The sequence below is a fragment of the Schistocerca piceifrons genome, chromosome 8 (assembly GCF_021461385.2).
Source record: "Schistocerca piceifrons isolate TAMUIC-IGC-003096 chromosome 8, iqSchPice1.1, whole genome shotgun sequence".
NCBI classification, from domain to species: Eukaryota; Metazoa; Arthropoda; class Insecta; order Orthoptera; family Acrididae; genus Schistocerca; species Schistocerca piceifrons.
In genome coordinates this window covers 466,108,937-466,126,024 of record NC_060145.1, presented here as the reverse complement: position 1 = coordinate 466,126,024, position 17,088 = coordinate 466,108,937, and the positions used below count along the sequence as shown (strand labels likewise).

At 44.5% G+C, this 17,088-nt stretch overlaps 1 protein-coding gene across 1 annotated transcript in view; it reads right to left on the bottom strand.

The window, feature by feature from the left end:
- LOC124712462 (protein qui-1) overlaps positions 1 to 17,088 on the bottom strand; it is a 1,341,285-nt gene that overhangs the window by 230,165 nt on the left and 1,094,032 nt on the right. Inside the window, exon 14 of the mRNA XM_047242758.1 lies at positions 6,839 to 7,039. Coding sequence (XP_047098714.1) covers positions 6,839 to 7,039 — 201 coding nt within the window. The remainder of the gene's footprint in view (positions 1 to 6,838; positions 7,040 to 17,088) is intronic.

The window sequence follows — 17,088 nt, the reverse complement described above, 5'->3', positions numbered from 1 at the left end:
CTCAAGACTGCAACCTCTCAGAGCCGGTAAAAAAACTACCGCTGAGTGCTTCAAGAAGGAAACTTGTTTTTGGGGCTACTGTTGAATCTGAAGATTGTTGATGTTAACATACTGTCACAGTTAATATTGGACAATGTTATGTGGAAGCATTGCTTTGGTGCGCAGTGTGTTTCTGTGGTGGAAGATGAGAGTGCCAGGAAAGGTCTTGCTACAAACTTCTCTATCATATGCAGCAAATGCAACGTTGGAGCGTCTTGCATGACATCTAAAATCGTAAACAAAAGTCATAATGTGATCTGAGGATAGCATATAGCATGCGCTGTATTGTAAGGGGACAGAAGGCGGCAAGAACACTTTGTGCAGTGATGAATCTTCCATCTCCTTCAGCAAAATATGTGAGATATTATGGCATACTGCATGGGGCTGTAGAAGAAGTTGCAGAATCATCAATGAAAAGTGCTGCAGAAGAATATATAATCAAAAATGACGGTGACAGGGGTACAGTGGCCGCTTTTGATGGTACCTGGCAAAAAAGAGGACACGGTTCCTTAAATGGTGGTGTTATAACATTGGCAATGTAGTAGATGTTGAAATGTTGAGCAAATTTCGTCATAGTTGTGTGAAAGGGATTCCAGATCATCAATGTAACATGAACTATGAAGGCTCAAGTGGACGAATGGAAGTACAGGGAGTTGTCAGCTTGTTTACCATATCTGTTGCCTCCCGTGGCTTGTGATATGTGAAGTACCTTGGTGATGGTGATAGTAAGGCTTTCCTTGAGGTTCATAAATGTGCTCCATATGTCTCAGCTGAGACTATTGTGCAGAAGTTAGAATGTGTGGGACATGTATAGGAAAGACTTGGAACTAGACTTAGAAGGCTGAGAGAAGATTTGTCAGAAAAAAATTATCTGATGGGAAGGGAACTGAAGGGAGAGAGCGACTGACGGACGCGGAAATAAACAAGCTACAGACACTTTATGGCTTGGCAATAAGAAGGAACACAGGGGACTTGAAAAATATGAAGCAAGCAGTTTGGGACTTATACTGCCACAAAATATCCGCAGAAAATAACCCTGTCCACAACTTGTGCCCAAAAGGAAGCGAATCATGGTGTGGCTACCAAAGGTCGATTGCTGGTGGTGAAGAATATCATCACAGGAATTCTGTACCAACTGCTGTAATGGAAGCCATCAAACCTACATTCAGGGACCTTGCGAATGAAAACGTATTGGAGAACTGTCTTCATGGCGGTACTAAAATCCAAATGAAAGTTTTAACCAATGTGTTTGGGAAAGATTGCAAAAAACCATTTTTGTGGAAAGAAATGCACTTGATATTGGTGTTTATCATTCAGTATGATAGTGTACAAAGGAGGAAATATGTTTTAGAGAAAATGGGAAGTACGCCCGGAGTGAACTGCACAAAACTTTGTATACGATAGACAGCTTGTAGTGAAAACAGATGAATCATTTTTGGGGGTGATAAAATGAAGAAGAGTGCATCATAGGAATGTGAAAAGGAATAAAACTGATTCACAAAATGAAAAAGAACCTTATTATGGTGCTGGACAGTTCTAAAGGAACGCCAAACACAAGCAGAAACTTCAACGGCCATTTTCCGCAAAACACAAATTTTTGTACATAGGTACATGTAACATCCAAAATAAATATCGTATTACTTTCAAACTTGGTATGCTTACTAAACACAAACTTCTTAATGCAAAACTCGGGAAGTTTCCGAATTTATTAAAAACTGTGGTAAAAATTGAGATAATTAACTATAAAATTTGAGTTTTTCTAAAGTTTAATACGTAACAGCTGACTCATTTTTTCATAAATTAAATAAATTCTAGAGTTTCATGCACCTGTAAGTATGATTTGTATGCAGTGCTAAATTCATCGAAGAATCTCTCTTACTTATGAAGAAAAGTGTACCTATAGCAACAACTGCAAACAATAATAAGTGAAAAATTATGAAATTTCACAAGTAAAAAAATTATTTTGTCATGATTTTGAACTTCCACTGCTATGAGTGTGAATCCTGAATCACTCCTGGTCACGCTGACAAAGTTTTATGAATTTATTTGTAAAAGTGTATATAGTGGAAATTAAAATGTCCTGTGGGGCCTCTCCTGCTCCAAGTCGGCCCGTTTGACGTCCTACCCCCCTTAAAAAACGCTGAAGAGGACTTGAGGACTTCATTTTGATTGTTACGAAGCGGTGCAAGCAGAGATGAGGTTGGGGCACCGCAACAAAGTCAAACGTTCTACAGTGACGGTATCAACAAACTGGTCTCTAGTTGGGAGGAATGCGTTCGTTGCTATCGAGACTGCGCTGAGAAATAATTATTTAGACACGAAAAGCAAAGACGTAGATTGTTAATAAAGTTTGTTTTACTTAAGACCTTAACAATTTCCACATAAAAAGTCCGGAGGCATTACTTTCGAGCAGTGTTGTAGTGTTGTATACGCTGTCTCCCTTGTAGCTGAACTACACTTTCCTAAAATTCTCCTAATAAACTGCAGCCGACCTTTCGTCTTCCCTGCTACCCTCCTTATACGGCCGTTCCATTTCATACCAGTCAGCAACATTACACCCAGATATTTAACTGACACAACTGTGTCAAGACGCACACCACCAATGCGAACATTATTGGTTTGTTTCTCCTACTAATCTGCATTAACTTTCTACATTTTGGGCAAGCTGCGACTTATCACAGCAACTAGAAATTTTGTCATCTTGGCATCTTCGTACAGTCACTCACCGACGGCACCTTCCCATACACCACAGCGTCATCAGAAACAGTTGCAGTTGCAGTTTGCTGCCCATCCTGTCCGTCAAATTATTTATGTACTGTATACAGAGAATATGAGCGGTCCTATCACACATCCCCTAGTCACTACTGGTGATACACTTGTATCTGATGAACACTCGCCGTCGAGAACTACGTTCTGGGTCCTATAACTTACGAACTCTTCAAGCCACTCACGTATCTGGAAAACTGTTCCGTATGCTCGAACCTCCGTTAACTGTCTGTAGCAGGTCACCGCATCAAACACTTTCTGGAAATGTAGGCATACGGAATCTGTCTGCTGACTTCATCCATTGTTCTCAGGATGTCATCCGAGAAAAGTGAGAGCTGAGTTTCACACGAGCGATGCTTTCGGTGCTGATTTGTGGCCAGACGATTTGCTTTTCTGTCTCAAGGAAATTTACACTCTAAGACAAAAAAAATCGATGCACCACGAAGAGATTATCCGAATGGGACGAAAATAGGTAAATGTGATGCACAAGTACAGACAAACAAATGATTACAATTACAGAAAAATTGAATAATTTATTGAAGAGAAAGAGGTTCACAAATTGAGCAAGTCAATAAAGCGTACTGGGTGTTGTGTGCTGTCCTTAGGTTAGCTAGGTTTAGCTACTTCTAAGTTCTAGGGGACTGATGACCATAGATGTTAAGTCCCATACTGCTCAGAGCCATTTGAACCATTTTTTGAATAAAGCGTCGGTCCACGTCTGGCCCTTATGTAAGCAGTTTTGAGGCTTGACATTGACTGATAGAGTTGTTGCATCGCATCTCGGGGAATATCCTGCAAAATCCTGTCCAACTAGCGCGTTAGATCGTCAAAATCGCGGGCTGGTTCGAGGGAATGGAATCTCACTGACTGGAGTAGAATCGTCTTCAGTGATGAGTCCCACTTCAAGTTGTCCGCCTTGACCAGCAAACACGTATATGGAGACGCCCAAGACAGCGGTGGGAAACCAATCTGACTGTCGCCCGCTACACAAATGGTTCAAATGGCTCTGAGCACTATGGGACTTAACTTCTGAGGTCACCAGTCCCTAGAACTTAGAACTAATTAAACCTAATTAACCTAAGGACATCACACACATCCATGCCCGAGGCAGGATCGAACCTGCGACCGTAGCGGTCGCGCGGTTCCAGACTGTAGAGCCTAGAACCGCTCGGCCACTCCGGCCGGCCCCACTACACAGCCGGACTACTAGGAGAGATGGTTTGGCGCTCCATATCATTTCATAGCAGGGCCTCTTTGGCTGAGACCCACGGCACCCGTTCAGCACAGCTGTACGTCGATGATATTCAACGCCCCGTTTTGTTGCCATTCATGGGAAGTTGTCCTGTGCTTACATTTCAGCGAGGTAACGCTCGCCCACACAAGGCTTGCCTTCGTGCTTGCCAAACCCATCCTTGGCCAAGGTCGCCGGATCCGTCCCCAGCTGTTTGGAGCATTATGGGCAGGTCCCTCCAACCAGCTCAGGGATTTTGACGTGCAACACGCCAGTTGGACAGAATTTGGCACGATATCCCTCGGCAGGCGATGCAACAACTCAATCAATGCCAAGCCGGATAACTGCTTGCATAACGGCCAGGCTTGCTCAGTCTATTAAGCTCTTTCTCTTGAATAAACTGTCCAGTTTCCTGGTACTGCAATCATTTGTTAGTCTGTACATGTACACCTACAGATTTTCGTCCCAATCCGGAGAGTTTTTTTTTGTCTCGGAGTATCGTATATTCCAGTCCAGAAGTCAATTTAAGCTCCTCTGAGTTTTCAGGATCGGCTAGAATCATGTACAGATATAAAAAAAAAGACATATCAGAGACGTGATCTTCAAAACAAAAATGAAACAATGAAATTGCCATCACAAACGACGTATTGTCTAGAATAAAAATATATTTTAAACAAAACTGAGTATCCGAAAGCCACGCGATTTCCGTGGCGGGTCCTGCAATACGAGGGGCGTTCAGTAAGTAATGCAACACATTTATTTTCTCGGCCAATTTCGGTTGAAAGAATGCGGAATTTGTTGTGAGACCGCGTGAAATATTCCTGCTTCAGCCGTTATAATTTCATAAAGTTCCGATCCGTGGCGGCGCTATTCGTAGCCAACAAAATGGCGTCTGTAACGGAGGTGCGTTCCAAGCAGAGAGCTGTCGCTGACTTTCATTTGGCGGAAAATCAGAGCATCTCAGATATTCACTGTCACTTGCAGACTGTCTATGGAGACTCGGTAGTGAACAAAAGCATGGCGAGTCGTTGGGAGAGACATCTGTCATTATCGCAAGGTTGCCCAAACCTGTCCGAGCTCGCGTGTGCCGGCCGGCCGCATACAGCTGTTGGATTGTGAGGACACTCTCATTCGAGATGTTCGACGAATCACCAATTCCTCGCTGCATAACAGGACCTCTCTGTTGGTAGTGATGACACACTCGTCCACCAGTAGGGGTACGCAAAGGTGTGTAATCGCTCGTTTTCTCGTCACCTTACAGGACATCATAAAGAGCACGGAAGGTTGCACTGCACGATCCCTTTCCCCACCTTCTCCTTTTCCTTGAACACATCCACATCCTGTATATTTTCCGCCGCCTTGATCCCCCTCGCCTCCTTGTGTCTCCCTTCCTCCCCACCGCCAGCCCGTTGCTGCACCTTTGCCGTTGTATCCCGCCCTCTCTCCATCTCCTCCTTTCCCAATGCAACTTCCAACATCTACCCCTCTCGGATGATGAGCTCCGCCCTTCCTACCGACTCTAGCCCCACCTTCCTCCTGCCTCCTCCTCAGGACTCCCTGTCCTCCCCCTCCCTTCTCCTGAGCTGCTTTCGCCTCCTACTCCCCCTCCCTCTCCTGTGCTCCCTTTCAGTGTCTCTGCTCTCCCTCCTGCCTTGTCTTCCCTCTTCTGTCCCACCTGTCTCCTGCCTCTTGGTTCACCTGCTGACGCTCCTACTCTTTTCATCCCACCCCTCCCCTGCTGCACATTGCTCTCACCTCCTTTTCCATCCTCTTCGGCAGGTCCCACCTGGCAGTTTTATTCTTTATCATGTGTGCTCCAAATGGGTTTAAAGTGTGTTGTTTTGGAGTGTTTTTAATACTGTGGTCAACTTTAACTTGTGCATGTGACTTCAGTGTCTTTTTTGTGTTCTACAAATCTCCAACTTTGTTTTTTAACTTTACATCGACTTTTTTAATTGTCCCCCCATGAATGTCTCCATGTCAGTGTATTTTTACCTCCATTATCTCCCCTTACTCTGTTTTATGTCCCCCTTTTTTATGGCCTTATATGTAACATTTTATTTTTGTATACGTCATGTCAGTCGGCTGAAGAGCGGCGGATTGTGCCGCTGACATCCCTCCCCTGTCCATATGCGGCAGGGGAATGAAATCACAATAAAGAAGAAAAAAAAGCACTGCACGGGAAGCAATAAGTGGAGGATGTGGAGGGTACTGAAACAGCAAGAGACTGGCTCCAACATCGACCAGTAAATGATGATGATGGTGATGATGTTATTTGGTTTGTGGAGTGCTCAATTGCGTGGTTATCAGCACCCATACAAAGTGCCAGTCCTTACACAGTTCAGATTCGCCACTTTCATGAATGATGATGAGATGATGCAGACAATACAGACACTCAGTCCCAGAGTGGAGAAATTCCCTGACCCGGCCGGGAATCGAACCCGGGATCCTACGAGGATAGGGAAGGAAATCTGCTGTGGCCTTTCAAATGAATGATACAGGCATTTGCCTGAAGCGATTTAGAGAAATCACGGAAAACCTAAATGTGGATGCCGGGTTTGAACTGTCGTCCTCCGGAATGCCAATGCAGTGTGCTAACCATTGCGCCATCTCGCTCGGTGCACTAAACGGAAATTATATTGGTTTTGTATGAAACGAGTGGGGAATAATATGGCGTACTGGAATACTGAATACAACCAATCTACTTTCAGTAGAAAAAAATGTGTTGCCGTACTTGTTGAAGGCGCCAGGTACTTGCGTTCCTTAGGCCGCGCCGCCATCGCCACCGCCACCGCCACTCACCTGACTCCTCGGCGTCGCCGTCCCCCTCGCTGGCCTGCTGCCCCGAGAACTCGCTGAAGAAGAGGTTGCCCACCTCGGCGTGCGTGGCGCGCAGCACGTCCTGCGAGTGCAGGTACCGCCGGCGCGCCACTTCCCGCGCCAGCTCGTGGCGCCAGCACACCAGCAGCCGGCCGCTCATCAGCTTCTCCTGCAACATGTCGCCTGCCGGCACGAGACTCCGTCAGCACCGAGCGGTACCGGCCCAGACCGCTCTCAACTCACTCTCCCTGTCCCAGCTGTTATGTGGCCACCAGCGAGGCTTTCAGAAAGGTTTAAATCTAAATCTACATCGATACTCCCCGATACACCTTAAATGCACGTGGCGGAGGGTACCGCGTACCACTAACAGCCATCTCCTCTCCTGTTCCACTCGCCAATAGAACGAGGGAAAAACGACTGTCTGTATGCCTCCTTCGCTATCGCTTACGCCTTTGTCCCGCAGTTTGCGCGGGGTCGGCGTGGTTAAATCGGATTCGGCATGTTAATATGAAGGGGTGGCCGAATGCTCTTCCTGCCGCCACCCCGTACCCCCCCCCCCCCCCCCCCCAGGACGGAACATAGTACACCATCTGTCTGCGTCTAATGTAAATCATGGAAAAGTGCGGATGTGTTTCAAATGTCTGTGAGTCGTGGAACTGAGGCAGGACATGGGGACCAGGCCGGTATTCACCTAGAGGGATGTAGAAAACCGCCAAAAAGCACACCCAAGCTGGCCGGCACACCGGCCCTCGTAATCCGGCGGGCAGATTCGATCCGGGGCCGGCGCGCCTACCCGAGTCCATGAAGTAGCGCGTTAGCGCTCTCGGCTAACCTGGCGGGTCTGTCTGTATGCCTCCTTATGACCCCTACCCCTAATTTCTTCAATCTTACCTTCGTCGTCCTTACGCGCAATATATGTTGGTAGCACTGAATCGTTCGGCAGTCTGCTTCAAATGCCGGTTCTGTAAATTTTCTCAATAGTATTTCTCGAAAAGAACGTCGCCTTCCCTCAAGGGATTCCCTTTTGAGTTCCCGAAGCATCTCGGTCTACATCTACATCTACATCTACATGACTTCTCTGCAATTCACATTTAAGTGCTTCGCAGAGGGTTCATCGAACCACAATCATACTATCTCTCTACCATTCCACTCCCGAACAGCGCGCGGGAAAAACGAACACCTAAGCCTTTCTGTTCGAGCTCTGATTTCTCTTATTTTATTTAGATGACCATTCCTACCTGTGTAGGTTGGGCTCAACAAAATATTTTCGCATTCGGAAGAGAAAGTTGGTGACTGAAATTTCGCAAATAGATCTCGCCGCGACGAAAAACGTCTTTGCTGTGATGACTTCCATCCCAATTCGCGTATCACATGTGCCACACTCTCTCCCCTATTACGTGATAATACAAAACGAGCTGCCCTTTTTTGCGCCCTTTCGATGTTCTACGTCAATCCCACCTGGTAACGATCCCACACCGCGTAGCAATATTCTAACAGAGGACGAACGATTGTAGTGTAAGCTGTCTCTTTAGTGGACTTGTTGCATCTTCTAAGTGTCCTGCCGATGAAACGCAACCTTTGGCTCGCCTTCCCCACAATATTATCTATGTGGTCTTTTCAACTGAAGTTGTTCGTAATTTTAACATCCAGGTACTTAGTTGAATGGACAGCCTTGAGAATTGTACTATTTATCGAGTAATCGAATTCCAACGGATTTCTTTTGGAACTCGTGTGGATCACCTCACACTTTTCGTTATTTAGCGTCAACTGCCACCTGCCACACCATACAGCATTCTTTTCTAAATCGCTTTGCAACTGATACTGGTCTTCGGATGACCTTACTAGACGGTAAATTACAGCATCATCTGCGAACAACCTAAGAGAACTGCTCAGATTGTCACCCAGGTCATTTATATAGATCAGGAACAGCAGAGGTCCCAGGACGCTTCCCTGGGGAACACCTGATATCACTTCAGTTTTGCTCGATGATTTGCCGTCTATTACTACGAACTGCGACCTTCCTGACAGGAAATCACGAATCCAGTCGCACAACTGAGACGATACCCCATAGGCCCGCAGCATGATTAGAAGTCGCTTGTGTTGAACGGTATCAAAAGCTATCCGGAAATCTAGAAATACGGAATCAACTTGAGATCCCCTGCCGATAGCGGCCATTACTTCGTGCGAATAAAGAGCTAGCTGCGTTGCACAAGAACGATGTTTTCTGAAACCATGCTGATTACGTATCAATAGATCGTTCCCTTCGAGGTGATTCATAATGTTTGAATACAGTATATGCTCCAAAACCCTACTGCAAACCGACGTCAATGATGTAGGTCTGTAGTTCGATGGATTACTCCTACTACCCTTCTTAAACACTGGTGCGACCTGCGCAATTTTCCAGTCTGTAGGTACAGATCTATCGGTGAGCGAGCGGTTGTATATGAGTGCTAAGTAGGGAGCTATTGTATCAACGTAATCTGAAAGGAACCTAATCGGTATACAATCTGGACCTGAAGACTTGTCCGTATCAAGCGATTTGAGTTGCTTCGCAACCCCTAAGGTATCTGCTTCTAAGAAACTCATGCTAGCAGCTGTTCGTGTTTCAAATTCTGGAATATTCCATTCATGTTCCCTGGTGAAGGAATTTCGGAAAACTGTATTCAATAACTCCGCTTTAGCGGCACAGTCGTCGGTAACAGTACCATCGGCACTGCGCAGCGAAGGTATTGACTGCGTCTTGCCGCTTGTGTACTTTACATACGACCAGAATTTCTTCGGATTTTGTACCAAATTTCGAGACAATGTTTCGTTGTGGAACGTAAAAAGGTAACAAGTGTTTTCGAACCTACCGGTGACAAATCTAGCATCCCGCCTCTGAATTGCTTCGATGTCTTCCTTCAATCCGACCTGTAACAGATCCCAAACTCCCGAGCACTACTCCAGAATAGGTAGCACAGCGTCCTATATGCGGTCTCTTTTACAAGTGAACCGCTCTTTCCTAAAGTTCTCCCAATAAACCAAAGTCGACCATTCTCCTTCCCTGCCACAATCCTCACATGCTCGTTCCATTTCATATCGCTTTACAACGTTATGCCCACATATTTAAACGACTTGACTGTAACAAGAGAGAATTTCTGTATGGTGCGAAAAGTGGAAATTAGCACTAAACAAAGAAAAGTGCGAGGTCATCCACATGAGTACCAAAAGAAATCCGATAAATTTTGGGTATACGATAAATCGCACAAATCTAATGGCTGTCAATTCGACTAAATACCTAGGAATTACAATTACGAGCAACTTAAATTGGAAAGACCACATACGTGATATTGTGGGGAAGGCGAAACAAAGACTGCGCTTTGTTGGCAGAACACTTACAAGATGCGACAAACCCACTAAAGAGACAGCTTGCATTACACTTGTCCGTCTTCTGATGGAATACTGCTGCGCAGTATGGGATCCTTACCAGGTCGAGTTGACGGAGGACATCGAAAAAGTGCAAAGAAGGGCAACTCGTCTCGTGTTACTGCGCAATAGGGGTGAGAGTGTTGTCACTGATATGACACGCGAGTTGGGGTGGCAGTCATTGAAACAAAGGCGGTTTTCTTTGCGGCGAGATCTACACTCCTGGAAATGGAAAAAAGAATACATTGACACCGGTGTGTCAGACCCACCATACTTGCTCCGGACACTGCGAGAGGGCTGTACAAGCAATGATCACACGCACGGCACAGCGGACACACCAGGAACCGCGGTGTTGGCCGTCGAATGGCGCTAGCTGCGCAGCATTTGTGCACCGCCGCCGTCAGTGTCAGCCAGTTTGCCGTGGCATACGGAGCTCCATCGCAGTCTTTAACACTGGTAGCATGCCGCGACAGCGTGGACGTGAACCGTATGTGCAGTTGACGGACTTTGAGCGAGGGCGTATGGTGGGCATGCGGGAGGCCGGGTGGACGTACCGCCGAATTGCTCAATACGTGGGGCGTGAGGTCTCCACTGTACATCGATGTTGTCGCCAGTGGTCGGCGGAAGGTGCACGTGCCCGTCGACCTGGGACCGGACCGCAGCGAAGCACGGATGCACGCCAAGACCGTAGGATCCTACGCAGTGCCGTAGGGGACCGCACCGCCACTTCCCAGCAAATTAGGGACACTGTTGCTCCTGGGGTATCGGCGAGGACCATTCGCAACCGTCTCCATGAAGCTGGGCTACGGTCCCGCTCACCGTTAGGCCGTCTTCCGCTCACGCCCCAACATCGTGCAGCCCGTCTCCAGTGGTGTCGCGACAGGCGTGAATGGAGGGACGAATGGAGACGTGTCGTCTTCAGCGATGAGAGTCGCTACTGCCTTGGTGCCAATGATGGTCGTATGCGTGTTTGGCGCCGTACAGGTGAGCGCCACAATCAGGACTGCATACGACCGAGGCACACAGGGCCAACACCCGGCATCATGGTGTGGGGAGCGATCTCCTACACTGGCCGTACACCACTGGTGATCGTCGAGGGGACACTGAATAGTGCACGGTACATCCAAACCGTCATCGAACCCATCGTTCTACCATTCCTAGACCGGCAAGGAAACTTGCTGTTCCAACAGGACAATGCACGTCCGCATGTATCCCGTGCCACCCAACGTGCTCTAGAAGGTGTAAGTCAACTACCCTGGCCAGCAAGATCTCCGGATCTGTCCCCCATTGAGCATGTTTGGGACTGGATGAAGCGTCGTCTCACGCGGTCTGCACGTCCAGCACGAACGTTGGTCCAACTGAGGCGCCAGGTGGAAATGGCATGGCAAGCCGTTCCACAGGACTACATCCAGCATCTCTACGATCGTCTCCATGGGAGAATAGCAGCCTGCATTGCTGCGAAAGGTGGATATACACTGTACTAGTGCCGACATTGTGCATGCTCTGTTGCCTGTGTCTATGTGCCTGTGGTTCTGTCAGTGTGATCATGTGATGTATCTGACCCCAGGAATGTGTCAATAAAGTTTCCCCTTCCTGGGACAATGAATTCACGGTGTTCTTATTTCAATTTCCAGGAGTGTATTTACGAAATTTCAATCACCAACTTTCTCTTCCGAATGTGTAAATATTTTGTTGACACCCACCTAGGAGGGAGAAATGATCATCATAATAAAATAAAAGAAATCAGAACTCGAACGGAAAGATTTAGAAGTAGTATAAAAATGGTTCGATGAACCTTCTATCAGGCACTAAGTGTGAATTGCAGAGTAACCATGTAGATGTAGATGTAGATGTAGATGTAGACACTAGCAATACTTATCCCATCGTTACTGGTTTGTCCTTACTACTCATCCGCATTGACTTTTCTTAAAATATACATAGAATTCAATCACTACCTTTCTTCAGTTTTGTGCGGAAACTACTTCTTACACTGATGTTAACATTTCTTTTTTTTATGAAGAATAATGCAAGAATATGAGAAACGTCCTGAAACATAGATCTGAACATGGACTGTTAACATATATACGAAGTTTGATGGATTTTCCAACACCAAACGCTAATTGGCAGTATCTTGCATGCTGAGGGGCCTTATAGTCTGTAGAAACTATTTCGTCAGGGGAGACGCACCTATTTGGTAAAAGATGCACACCCTCACCTCCATACGATTCATCACCTACTCAGGCGGGTCTTGCACCTGTTCTAGAATCACTGGAGTGCTCTGTTAATTCAGACACAGATCTCCGTACCGGCGTTGATGTACGGCGTGATAGGAGGTCCAGAAACCCTCAGAGTTGGTGGGGATGTTTTGCACTCTTCCCGAAAATGGAGATTAGAAGTTTAGCGCTATTGCAAGAATTGCCAGTGTGATACGATTTTGGAAGGGTGGCTGTGTGCAGCCCTAGTTATTTTGAATCACTGAAACTAGCAGCCTAGAAAGAATTTTCCTGAGAATCTTTTGGTCTTTCTACAGATCTGATGTTCTCATAATCATCGGTACCAAATTGCGCTGAGTGCATAATGTTTATAACTCTACTAGAAAAACTCGTAGTTTTCTTAAGATAAATATATGGTTATGGCTTTCCAGAAACTGGCTGTTCTTACGCACTATGTCGTGGGCTCTTTTTTGTGAATTTCAATACGCTTCTTTTGTTCACGCTACTAGCAGATTACTTCTTAAACAATCAAATATTTTACTGTTGTTACTAAGCCATTCCCCAGAGACCATTGGACTAGTGTTACGGAAACGGAAAACGGATAGAGATATTGAAAGAGCGCCTCCGATACGTGATAACAGACTATGGTGTTAGGTATTGTGCTGTGATTACTGCTTGTTACTTGTCTTTGTTACTAATCAGCTAAAACATTCACCCAATACTTTTTGGATGCTGTCCTTCTAGAGGCTGCCAGGGGCAACAAAATTAACAGTTTATTGTTCGAATTTAAAATTTTAAAATGCTGCCATAGTCTACTGGTTAAGAGATATCATTTTACGTTATATGTTTAACACAATAAACTATATATTAAAATTAGAATCAGTGTATATCTCTTCAAGCAGAGTACTTGAAAATAAGAGCTTTACACGTAATTTCGAATAATTTCAAAACTTTTTCTGGCTGTCATCCCCCACAAAATGATGAAGCCCTTGCTACATTTTCGCTGTTCATTTAGCAAAATTTCAAATTCAGCCATGACGTTTAAATTTATTTCTTATTTACTGCTACCTCTATTCGCACACATTTACAGGCAGTACCCACATACACCACTGAATGTAGGAGCAAAAAAAAAAAAAAAAAAAAACCAAAAACTGATATGCGTGAAAAACTAGTTTTTCTTGAAACGGAGCACAAACTAATGAAACCAAAACGATTTGACACATTATCTCATTTGTAAAATAATCAGACGTTTGGAGCTCTTTTCTAAATGACAGTCCGATGGTTTTAAAGAATCGAGGGTACTGGTGTTATCTAACAGAAAGCTAAAAAAATAGTTTTCATCATGTCCTGACTGACTGACTCATCATCGTCCAAATCAAACCGTTAAGAACAGATACTTGAAATTTGGAGAGGGTGTTGATCTTAAACTGTTTGTGTCGAGCGTCGTTTAAGAAGGGATTTTTCAAAGGTCCACCCCAAAAGGGGTGAAATATGGTATGAACTGCTTTTTTAAAAATATGTTGCTATTAAGGCAATTTTGAAGGTACACCTACGGAAATTAATGTTTGGTTTCTCGCTCAGAAATAAAGAAATACGTTTTTGAGTGTTGTTAGGAATCCAACCTATCTGGGAGTGAAATAGTAAATGAATTAAAAAAATATCGTTTTTAAAGAACTAATTATGTATTTTCAGAACTATGTCTATGAAAATTGGTATTTGACTTCTCAGTTACAAATAAAAATATACGTGTTTCACTGTTTTGCATTTCAATCCTTCAGTGGGTGACATAGGGGACGACATGTTTTACGAAATATTTCACTACGGAAATATTTTCAAAGCTAATCTATGAAAATTTGAATTTAGTTTCTCTGTCAGGAATTTAAAAAAATATGTGTTTCACTGTTTTAGGAAATTTAACCCCTCAGAGGTTAAAATAAGGGGTGAAACAGGGAGAGAAAGTTATTAAGAAAATATTTCGTTGCATTAAAAACAATTAAAACCTAAATTTATGTAAATTGTTATTTCCACTGTTAGATACAAAAAAATGTATATTTGGGGATGAACGTTCCTAGGGAAAAATCATCGTGACAATGCAAAAGGCATGACTAACAAAACTCTGGACCCCAAACCAGCACAATCGCGTTCTGGTGAGAAGTACCTCTCGAAAAGAGCATGTCTCTGTGGACTTAATTAGACTTAAAAGTTTGGAAGGTGTTGTAAGTTGTGAACAACGTAAAAATTCGATTAAAGAAAACAAAACAAAACAAAAAAAAAGACTGCGTGGACCATAAAATCTACGAGAGTAAAGCAGCAGGCTCGAGGCAAGTATACAATATGTACAAGAACCAAGATCAAGCCGTAAGTATGGATTACCAAGAACTAAGTGCTCCAGTTATGAAGGATGTAAGACAGGGATGCAGAATTTCGTCCCTTTTAGTCAGTGTATACATCGATGAAGCAATTAAGCAAATAAAAGATTCATTCACGAGTCTAACTAAAATTTATGATGAAAGTATATCAATCAAAAGTGTTGCTGACTATGTTACTCTTTTTAGTGGAAGGAGAGAAGAATTATTGAACGTACTGAAATGAGATGAACAGTCTAACCAATAAACAGTATGAACTGAGAGTAAATCGAAGGAAAAATGTCTGTGTAGTTACGACCACAGCAGAGCAGGGATACAGGAATGCGCAAAATGCAGAAGAGGGAGGACTGCAAGTGAAACATCATAGATAGGTACAATAATTCAGATTCATTTAATTTTCTTCTGGAAAGATGATGAATATGTAGTACTAAACCGAATTACGTAAGGTGGTTTTCCATTACGAATGTCTCTAAATCTTTTTAGTGTAATATGTGATCCTTTCGGTACATAAGAGAATCATTATTTTTTCAGTCCCAGACAGCGCGTTTGTTTTTCTTTTCTTTTTTTTCAGCCTGCAATCGCATAACATAAACGCCAGATAAGCTGCAGACAGGTGATGTGCGCAACAGGCGACTGCACATCTCCCGCACGACACATCCTTTCACCGCGGCGGTAAACACGTCAGTCTGCGCTGAGCTGCAGTTACATTAACGTGGTCATCTCAATTGATTCTCCCGCCAGGTGCGAACAGCGAAGGGTTACTCGATTCGTGCAAGCAGAAGGGAATAATGCAGTAGAAACTGCCGAGTATATGGAGAAAAATGACATACCAAATTCCATAATTGTTCTCAAATGTGACAACTCGCGTCTTTTAAGTGCTGGCGCAGCACAACGGCTCTCCCAGCAATTTCAATGGGATATTTTTCGTCACCCGCCACTCAGTTCAGACCTAGTACCAGTGACTTCGATCTCCTCTCCGAACTGAAGATGTGGCTGGAGGGCAGCGTCTCCAAACACACAAGGAGCTTTAACTCAACATCAAGACTTGTTTCAATTACAGAATGAAATTTTCACTCTGTAATGGAGTTTCGCTGATATGGAATTTCCTGGATGATCATAACTGTGTGCTGAACCGAAACTAAAACTCGGGACCTTTGCCTTTCGTAAGCGAGTGCTCTACCGACTGGGTTATTCAAGGAAGACTCAGGATGGGTCGTGAATGTGTGCTTGGGTTGCTCAGTCAGTAGGGCATTTGTCTGCGAAAGTAAAACGTCCCGAGTTCGAGACTCGGTATGACACACAGTTTTAATCTGCCAGGAAGCTTCTCATTTCAGTCCATTAACGGCAATATTTTATGAAGAGGATTTTGGAAAGATTGTCCATAGGAACGACAAATACGTGAACTGTTGTGGTGATTATGGATTATGTCAAAGTAGCCCTAAGTATACGTAACATTACGTAACTTTAGCTATAAAGTAATTGCTTATATACACTTGTCCCTTATTTATGGCCTGTGGGAGGTTATAAAGAAAACGGCTATTGTACATATTTTGTTTTGAAAAGACAATACATTACCTTGGCTAAGAAAGAAACTTCAGAGTGGATTACTCATTCTTTGTAAGTCATTGTTGGCTTATAATGTGTCAAATGGCCGGTCGGGGTGGCCGAGCGGTTCTAGGCGCTACAGTCTGGAACCGCGCGACCGCTACGGTCGCAGATTCGAATCCTGCCTGGTTCATGGATGTGTGTGATGTCCTTAGGTTAGTTAGATTTAAGTAGTTCTAAGTTGTAGGGGACTGATGACCTCAGAAGTTAAGTCCCATAGTGCTCAGAGCCATTTTTTTGTATCAAATGTGGAAGGAAATCGTATGTGCCCTTTCATAGGAACCAGCTCAAAATTTGCCTGGAACCATTTCGGAAAACATGAAAAACCTAAATCTGAGTGGTTGGACTTTGATTTGAACCATCGTCCTCCTGATGGTGGGTCCAGCGTGCTAACCGCTGCGCCACCACGTCGGACTCTCCGTAATGTTCTTTGGGACGTTGCCACTCCAGGAGCCTGCAGCGAAATGCAGGACGTCCTTCTCAGAATTGATAATTGGTCCAGGGACTGGCTCTTCACGATAAACGTAATATATTGAGCACAAATAGTCGAATACATCCATTACTGTTAGATTACACAATTGATTAAAAAGCACTAGAAACAGTTACAAGACACCACAGTGGTATGGTAAGTTTGGAATTACCT